Source organism: Carassius carassius, chromosome 25 (genome assembly GCF_963082965.1).
Source record: "Carassius carassius chromosome 25, fCarCar2.1, whole genome shotgun sequence".
Taxonomy (NCBI): domain Eukaryota; kingdom Metazoa; phylum Chordata; class Actinopteri; order Cypriniformes; family Cyprinidae; genus Carassius; species Carassius carassius.
In genome coordinates this window covers 26,528,864-26,538,586 of record NC_081779.1, presented here as the reverse complement: position 1 = coordinate 26,538,586, position 9,723 = coordinate 26,528,864, and the positions used below count along the sequence as shown (strand labels likewise).

Below are 9,723 nucleotides of genomic sequence, written 5' to 3'. Positions count from 1 at the left end.
ACTCAGTCATGTACTCAGAGCATTTAGTTTGACAACTGAATAATTACAGTACGGAGAGGGTCAGTCAGCTGAGCCCACTGGGTTGACATGAATCTCTGCTTTAATTAAAAACAGTACATGAAGATTGACATGGTTTAGATTAACGCAACTGATTTACTTATTTTCAGTGTTTTACAGTATTATGAAAATGTATTGTGTTCCTCTAAAATAGTTATTGCCATTAATGTCACTACAATGAAGTTGTGATACCTTGGAGCTAGACATTGAAACAAAGTAAAGCAAAACAAATAAAACAAAAAAATGGAACAAAACAAAACTGAACGGAACAGAACAGAACCAAACAAAACAAAACAAAATAAAGCAAAACTAAATGGAATGGAAACAGAACAAAACAAAACAAAACAAAAAACAAACAACATATAACAATTTAAAGGGAAAATAAAAGAAGAGAATCAGGTGTATTTTCTGACCCAAAATAAAGGCAGTAAATCAATGCTACCATGATGAGTAAATACTTTTACATATTAAAATATATAATGGCTAAAAGACAATCTAAAAATCAAAAATCTTTTAACATAGTTATTGATCATTTCAAATATAATGATACCAAAGTCAACTAGGGAGTTATTCTGTGTACTGTAGTGTTATGCATGAGTTAAAAAGTTTAAAAAGTGTAGTGAACAATGTATGTATGCAACATTTCCGTGTTCACGCAGGTATCAAATTGACCCCCAACTGGAAGCAGCTGTGCTGTATAAACACTCTCAGTACTAGTATTTAAAGTGTACATATTAGCACCTAAATGCTACGTATTAGTACTTTTTGAAAAGGCACTGCCCCAGTGACAGCTTTTGTACCTTTTGTGCGTGAATAAAATGTACCTTTGTAAAAATTGCATGCCTACTTTGTGGACACATAAAGTTTGAATTCTATCAGTCTGCTGGGTTTTGATGAAGACAGAGACATTTGTTTAGCAAGTGTCCTCATGGTCACCACATCATTGCCAGAGGCTGAGAGGAAACGAGGCATCAGCGTTACACCTACAGCATCGGACCACATGCATATTCACCGCTGGTCTGTTTCTACATACACTGTATTTATAATGCCATTGTTTCCACATGCATTCAGTAGAACATCACTGTGATTCAATCTGCTTACATACAAAGTCTGATACAGGAACAATCATGAGAAGAGGAAGTAAAACTACTTTATGTTTGTATGTGATTAAATATTTTAGTAGTGACAAACACATTTCCTTTTCCTGCTAAAAGAAAGATCTGTTTTACACACACACACACACACACACACACACCTCTTCATCTCTTTGATTATTTAAACACACAAATATATTTCAATTCTGTGTGAGACACTCATAACACATGAGTGATTCAGCTATTACAATATGATAAGCCTAATAATGTGTAGGACTAGTGTAAAAGGCCACACTTGAGACACTTTTTTTCTTTTCATTACAGAAGCCAAACTCTAAATCCAAATGTACTAAAATCATGTGAACTGATATTTTTTTTAAATATGGAGCCATGAAACTTTCAGATCATCACATCACTCTCAGACAGAAAGGGTACAAAAGCTGTCACTGGGACTTTTCAAAATGTCCAAATATGCACTTTTGTTTGTTCAGAGAGGGCACCGACCGAATGGTGATTCATGAACACAGATTTGTGTGGCCATTCAGTGCTGGTTTAAACTCATTGTTTTCCATATTTATTTGCATTTGCCAAAAATTCTTAGCATGTTAATGAGGTAATGTGTGAATTATGTGAGGCAAAACTTTCTTCATTACATAACTTAAATGTCACTGTGCAACGTTCCTCTATAATATTCTCTGGCAGCCTCTCTGCTGGCCGTTGTCTGTCTATCTGTGTGTTTCTTCAGCTCTCACTGTGTCCTGCATGAAGTTTCATCAGAGGCTTCTGAAGCAAAGCCATCTTCTCTCCCTCACTCATTAGCATCCAAAAGGCCTGGCGTCTATTGAGGGGAGGGGGGCGAGAGAGAGGGAGAGGGGAACAATTACTGTCCCTCCAGTCTTTTTTATCCTTTTCAAAGGCCAGGGTGATTAGGAGAGGAAAGTTTAGATTTCCTGAACTTGAAGTGGAAACGCAGCAGTGACAGACGCATCTCAGGTCTCAATCCACATCTGTCTGAGAGAGGGGGAGCGAGCCTGTGCCTCCACACACACACACACACACACACACACACACACACACACACACACACCGTCCTGCACTTCCAGAAAACCTCACTTACAATACAGTCACTACTGTGCTTCTGAAACCAAACTGTAGTTTCTGACTGACTGTGATACAATTAATAATACTTAAATAAATAAACCAACCAGATTTATTTTATTTTGACATTTTCATTTTACTGATGCTTGTGCACTTATACTTATAAACTGAAATTAAAGCTAAAATGAAAACCAGGAAAACCCATTTTCATTACACGTTAAATGGAATAATATAATATAATAATTTATAATATAATAATGTATAATATAATATAATATATCATATCATAAAATAACATATAATATTTTAAAATGAAAATGGAAAAAAATTAAAAACTAAAACTTTGTAAAAATATTAATACAAATTTTAAACTAACGCTGAATTAAATTGAACATGGTTGATGTTGTTCCGGTCATGTCAAGAAAATAGCTAAAAAAAACAAAAAGTGGATTTTTTTAAGTAATTTATAATAATCATAACAGAAATTAAATGGTTGACATTTCTAACGTTCAGGCTAAACTATGATTAAGTAATATACATAACATAATAATCAACCAATTAACTAAAGCTAACTAACTAACAGTCAATTTTGGGGCTATCAAATTCTTTAAATCTTTTTTAATTTTCAATTAATATAAACATAACTTCTAAATCAAAAGCTTGTGGTCAGTAATAATTTATTTCAAAAGAAATGAATACTTTATTAAACTGAATCAAAAATCAGAATCAGAAAGAGCTTTATTGCCAAGTATGCTTGTGCATACAAGGAATTTGTTTTAGTGACATAAGCTTCCAGTAAACAGAGACAACAACACACAGACAAAAAAAAAACAAAAAAAAAACACATTTACTGGAGATTTACAAATTGGCAAATAAATAAGTGTATAAACAATTGTGCTATAAGTGAAAGTGAAAGTGACGTGACCTTCAGCCAAGTATGATGACCCATACTCAGAATTTGTGCTCTGCATTTAACCCATCCGAAGTGCACACACACAGAGCAGTGAACACACACACACACTGTGAGCACACACCCGGAGCAGTGGGCAGCCATTTATGCTGCGGCGCCCGGGGAGCAGTTGGGGGTTCGATGCCTTGCTCAAGGGCACCTAAGTCGTGGTATTGAAGGTGGAGAGAGCACTGTACATGCACTCCCCCCACCCACAATTCCTGCCGGCCCGGGACTCGAACTCACAACCTTTCGATTGGGAGTCCGACTCTCTAACCATTAGGCCACGACTTCCCCACAATAGATGATAATGGAATAGGATTGAGTGAGATGCAGGAATGTTCTAGGATGGAGGGGTAACAAATAAATATAAGGATATTGCAAATTTTTGCATAAGCATAAGTTTAAGTGGGAAACATTTAACTGTTCATGAGGTCGATTGCCTGGGGGAAGAAACTATTCTTGTGCCTTGCTGTTCTGGTATTTGCGGCTCTGAGGCGCCGGCCAGATGGCAAAAGTTCAAAGATGGGGTGACTTGGATGTGAGGGATCCAGAGTGATTTTCTGAGTCCTTTTCCTCACTCTGGATGTGTACAGTTCTTGAAGGGTGGGCAGGGGAGCACCAATAATCCTTTCAGCAGTCCGAACAGTTCTCTGTAGTCTTCTGATATCTGATTTTGTTGCTGAACCAAACCAGACAGTTATTGAAGTACACAGGACAGACTCAATGACGGCTGAGTAGAACTGTTTCAGCAGCTCCTGTGGCAGGTTAAACTTCCGCAGCTGGAGAAGGAAGTACAACCTCTGCTGGGCCTTTTTCACAATGGAGTCAATGTGATTGTCCCACTTCAGGTCCTGAGAGATGGTGGTTCCCAGGAATCTGAATGACTCCACTGCAGTCACAGTGCTGTTCATGATAAGGTACAGTAAAGGCATTTATACAGTAAAGGCATTTATAATGTTTTCTAATATTTACAAAGACTTCTATTTCAAATAAATACATTTTAAACTTTCTATTCATCGAAGAATCAAAACAATTGCATTATGTATCAACATAATTTAAAAAGATTTTAACTTTTTTTTAACTTCACAGATGTGTGTGTGCGTGCGTGCATGCATGTGTGTGTTTGTGTGTGTGTGTGTGTGTGTGCGTCTCTTTTATTTTCCAGGCCCTGACTCATCTGCCTGCTCTGTTTACTGATTTAGGCCGGAGAGGAGAAGTGTGGAAAATATGCATCTTCTCTTATAAGTGTCTTTTTGTGGAGCACCAGGCCTCTGTAATATTTCTCACTGAGGTGAGAGGCTCCTAATGCCAGAGAGAGACAGCATCTCTTAACCCCTCCAGCACCGAACACACACACACACACACACACACACACACACACCACAGTCAGCACGCATGCAAAATACAGAGAAAATAAAAAACACCAGACAAATAATGTTCAGTTCATCTAAAAACAATGTACATTTAAGGCAACATCTAAATGAACTATTCAGGTTTACTCTATTCAAATCAAATTATAAACTGGTTTACATCAGTGAAAGGAGTTTTAAAGGTCAGATCAGATACACTCACTTAATTATGTGTGTTTCTTTTCAGCTGAAAGAAGAAATCCATTTAAATCTGCAATATGTTAAACAAAATGTTAGGTTTTACTTAAAGAGAAGTTTGTCTGTAATTCTAAGTCCACACATATTAGTCACAGGTTGAGAATATTAGGCTGAGCGAGCTGGTCACTTTCTCACTTATACCAGAAGTCAAGTGTGTGTGTGTGTGTGTGTAACAGGAGCTCAGGAGTGTGTGTTGGTGTGTCTGATGACAGGCTGTTTGTTGCTCTGTAAAGCAGCTGATCTGAGCAGAGAGGTGTGAGGGCCCTTCACGTTTACGGCCCCTGAGAAGTGCAGACTATATCAACATCCTCGATCATCAACTCCAAGTGCAGCAGAGAGATTCACAGAGACCTCGTAAAACTTACATCAGCCTCCATCATTAATAATAATCAAATAAACTGTGAAATCTCAGAAAGTACAAGCGAGGTGTTGGTGAAAACACTTGATCTTAAATAACCACCAGTTTTCCCTAAAAATGTGGTAAATAAAGACCTGTGTAAGATTTTATATGAATTCCAGATGCCTTTTAATGCATTTCACTGTAATTCCCATTATTATTATTTTCCATACAGTATATTCCGTTAAGTAGCCAACTTTAGTTAATATGACTAATTAATAAAATGTATTAGAAATATTTTTTAAATATGACTGTGATATGCAACACTTTAAAATCAAATCAGCATGAATAAAAACATAATAATAATAATAATAATAAAATTAAAATGATTATTATTTTTTAATTAAATATAAAAAATCAACAATAGGCCTATTTAAATAAATCAACAAATGTGTGTGTTTATTATTTAAAACACCGAGTTGCGAGCTGCTCGGGTTGAAAAGCAGTGCACACTTATCTCCGATCTGTCCTCTGGCTGGACTGGAGTCATGCTGGATTTAGGAGGTTCCCACATCTCACCTTCAGGCCATGCACACTTCAGTCAGCACTGGCGCAGGACGCTCCTCATGGGCCGTGCCACTAAACACATGTGTATCTGCGACAACAAAAACTGCAAATATACAACTGAGTTCAAAGGCAGACACCGTCTCTTCCTTCTTTTGTTTCAAAGACGAGGTCAAGAATAGGAAAACAAGTTTGGATTAGGCCACTATCCTGCCACACACATCCAAAGTCAAATCTTGATAGACTAATAATAACGAAAATAGGCTTTATTAAAAATAAAAAATGTTGCAAACTCGCCAATAAAATAAAATTGCGAGAAATATTTCAACGAAAGACAGAAGCCCTAATTAATGAATTGTTACAGTTGTGCTTATACATTTGTTCATGACGTCAATATCCTCTTTTTACTTAATTGTTACCATTATTTATTTATTTACCTCAAAGGGCTGTATCTTAAATGTTTTCATTGACTGTAGACTTTCAAACACTTTGTAATGGACTTCTATGTTAAAAGTTAAAAATACTTTCCGTTTTGTGGCGACAGATTATCGGGCGCTATTAGTGCGCGACGGGGCTGGTCTCGCGCTCCGGGTCACGCCCCGTGACAGCGGGAGCTCAGTATCGGGCCTTTAAAAAGACCCCGGGCGCGTTGAAAGCGCAGATAGAGACGCGCTGTCAACGCATCGCGACCACACAGGATCTAGTGCACTCGGACTTATCTCAGTCTCTATCTGACCGGAAATATGTGCTCCTCGAGTCCCGACCAGCGCCTGGATCACCTGCTGAGCGCCGTGAAGAGCGAGTTTCAGGAGGGCAGCGAGAAGAGCGACGCGTCGGAGCGCGATATTAAACTCTCCCTGGAAGACGCGGAGCTATGGAGCAAGTTCAAAGAGCTCACTAATGAAATGATTGTCACTAAAACTGGACGGTCAGTTGGGATTTAACAATAGATGCACTAAAACACTTACTTTAAATTATCGAAATATTTTAGTTTTTTTTATAAATTTTTTTTTTTTTTTGCGTTAATGCTCCTAATCTTACTTAACATAAAAAAAAATCTTGAAGAGAGAAATTCCGATAGTTTTTTAGCGGTCGCGTTTCACGTGAATTCTGTTAAAAGTCTTTAACCAGTCTTTGTCTCCTCTTCTAGGCGGATGTTTCCCGTGCTCAGGGCCAGTGTCACCGGTCTGGACCCCAACGCTATGTACTCGGTCCTGCTGGACTTCGTGGCGGCCGATAATAATCGGTGGAAATATGTGAACGGTGAATGGGTGCCGGGAGGGAAACCCGAGCCTCAGAGCCCGAGCTGCGTCTACATCCACCCAGACTCACCCAACTTCGGCGCGCACTGGATGAAAGCGCCCATCTCCTTCAGCAAAGTCAAACTCTCCAATAAACTCAATGGAGGAGGACAGGTAAAGACACTCTTTAGTTCTCAACGGAGAAATCAATCATTAAAAACATGTACAGTTTTTTGTTATTAGCTGACATGTTTTATTTAATTATTTTAAATATGAAAATAATTGTATTTCTTTTTTTTTTTTTTTTTTTAGATTATGTTGAACTCTTTGCACAAATACGAGCCCAGGATTCACATAGTGAAAGTCGGTGGGATCCAGAAAATGATCAGCAGTCAGTCTTTTCCTGACACTCAGTTTATAGCGGTCACAGCTTATCAGAATGAAGAGGTGAGAGTTTGTTGAGTAAAGCCTGAGATGCATCCTCAACCTTGAAGGACATTTTCCTCTTTATTAATGTGCTCTAATTCATTTTCAGATCACAGCGCTGAAGATCAAGCACAACCCATTTGCCAAAGCATTCCTGGATGCCAAAGAAAGGTACAATAAAAAATACAATTACTAGACATCATTTTTCAGTTATGCGTTTATTGACATTATTACAACTGAACATGATTTCACCAGAAGTGACCACAAGGACGTCCCAGACCACAGCACTGACAACCAGCAATCTGGATACTCGCAACGTGAGTAAACTACTAAAACTCCCCTCAAACTGTCTCTTATAGAACGTTTAACACGTGTCTTCCTTCAGCAGTTGGTGGCTGGTTCCTGCCCAGTAACGGCCCTATGGGTCCCGGCAGCAGCCCTCCTCAGTTCAACGGGGCCCCGGTTCACTCGTCTGGCTCGTACTGCGAGAGATACTCCAGCCTGAGGAACCACAGAGCTGCTCCATATCCCAGCCATTACCCCCACCGCAGCACCACCAGCAGTAAGAGCACTTTAACTCATGTGTCAGCCCATTATACACCCCTAAAATAAAGCATCGGCAGTTCCACGAAGAACCTCAATCAATCATGGAATCTTTCTATTTCACAAAAGGTTCTTTGGATTTTTAGAATGTTCTTCTAAGAAATGCTTCTTCTATGACATCACTGATTTTTAAGAGTGTAGTTTCTTACACCAGAATGGTTTTTATTGCATCTCATTGATCTGGTTCTTGTGTTGTGCTTGTAGATAACTACATGGACAACTCTTCAGGAAGTCTGGCTTCTCACGACAGCTGGTCGGCGCTGCAGATACCCAACTCCAGTGGCATGGGCTCCCTGGCCCACAGCACCAACACCACCTCCAACACCAGGTCAGTGCTTCTACATCTAAACAGAGATCTGTTTTATAGTGGATTCGCTGGTTAACTGTGCAGTTCCTGTGTTACAGCCAGTACCCAAGCTTGTGGTCGGTGGCGGGGACGACCCTCACCCCCTCGGGCTCAGCATCGGGGTCCATCTCGGGCGGCCTGACGTCTCAGTTCCTGCGCGGTTCCTCGGTGTCGTACTCAGGGCTGAGCTCCTCTCTGCCCGTGTCCTCTCCCTCCTCTATGTATGACCCGGGCCTGAGCGAGGTGGGCGTGGGAGACGCTCAGTTCGAGAGCTCCATGGCCAGGCTCACAGCGTCCTGGACGCCTGTGGCACAGAGCTACTGAGAGCCATCAGACTGGGACTCTCTGGACTCCATCTGACTGGAAGATCCTACAGACGCTGCTTCCAGTGGGAACGCAGAAGAGCCTCTCGTGGTTTCGACGTTCAGAATGCCTTTCGAATGGAAACAGGCTGGTTTTCTTAATCCATGTCTGTATGGAATGAAGTAAAGCAATCAAGACCTGGCGAGAGACAATCACTTGCTATCTATATTTGCAAAAACCATCATTCGAATTTTAGACGTTAGGCATAAAAATGGGACCAAGTATGGTGTTCATTGTTCCCTTATAAAATTATCTAAAATAGTAATGAGACCAAATCGAGCTGTTGACCAACTAAAATGTATATGTGTGTAAATAAAAAGAAATGAATGCCCATTTTAATGGTATTACAGTAACAGTAACAGTGCTTTCTTTGCTGTTTAGTTTGAAAACAGTTTGAAAAGTGACCCTTTTGTCTGCAATCTGTCCTGTAGAGAAATCATTTGTACATATCTGTCTATTTGTATTTGTTACACTCTTGGTGAGTTATATTTATGTCATTTTAATAATAAATTAAAGTTTTTTTTCCTGTCAAATATTTGTCAGTAGTCTTTACTTAACTTGTATTTTTTTAATGCTTATCATATTATTTACCTGTTTTTGCACTGACCTTCAACCTTTAAACATTCGGATTGTTCAAAAGTTTACTTTTTTTTCTTTTAACAATAAAAGCTTTAATAGTGTTGCAAAATATTTTTGTTAAAAAAAAATGCTGTTCATGTTAATATTTTATTTTTTCCCCCGTCAAACACTTTTTAGTAGCCTTTATTATTTAACTTCAAATAATACAAATGACTTCATGTACAAATCTTGACATTGAAAGGACAACAAAAAAGCACAATTATAATTATCAGAATATCAATCAATTTAAGAAGGTGCATGTTTACAAATTGAATTAGCAATGTTTCAATGGTTGTTTCCTGTGAAACATTTCAATATTAATAGCAGGCTTTAAAAATGTGCTTGTTCAGAATACATTTTAGCGTTTCTTCTGTCTAAATTAGGTATTGTACATTATCAATCTGCTAAAATACAAGC

The 9,723-nt window shown here is 38.7% G+C and overlaps 1 protein-coding gene across 1 annotated transcript; it reads left to right on the top strand.

Moving 5' to 3' along the window:
* Positions 1-6,367: 6,367 nt before the first annotated feature.
* LOC132104784 (T-box transcription factor T-A-like) lies at positions 6,368-9,212 on the top strand. The gene is made up of 8 exons (XM_059510325.1): positions 6,368-6,637; positions 6,860-7,124; positions 7,263-7,397; positions 7,486-7,547; positions 7,632-7,693; positions 7,765-7,938; positions 8,184-8,307; positions 8,385-9,212. Exons 1-8 carry the CDS (start codon positions 6,453-6,455, stop codon positions 8,647-8,649), a joined length of 1,272 nt encoding a protein of 423 aa, XP_059366308.1. The 5' UTR covers positions 6,368-6,452; the 3' UTR covers positions 8,650-9,212.
* Positions 9,213-9,723: the final 511 nt, after the last annotated feature.

Coding starts and splice junctions, on each gene's coding strand:
- LOC132104784 (XM_059510325.1), top strand. CDS start 6,453: ATGTGCTCCTCGAGTCCCGACCAGCGCCTGGATCACCTGCTGAGCGCC. Junction 7,125..7,262: donor AACTCAATGGAGGAGGACAG/GTAAAGACACTC, acceptor TTTTTTTTTTAG/ATTATGTTGAACTCTTTGCA. Junction 7,548..7,631: donor TTCCTGGATGCCAAAGAAAG/GTACAATAAAAA, acceptor TGATTTCACCAG/AAGTGACCACAAGGACGTCC.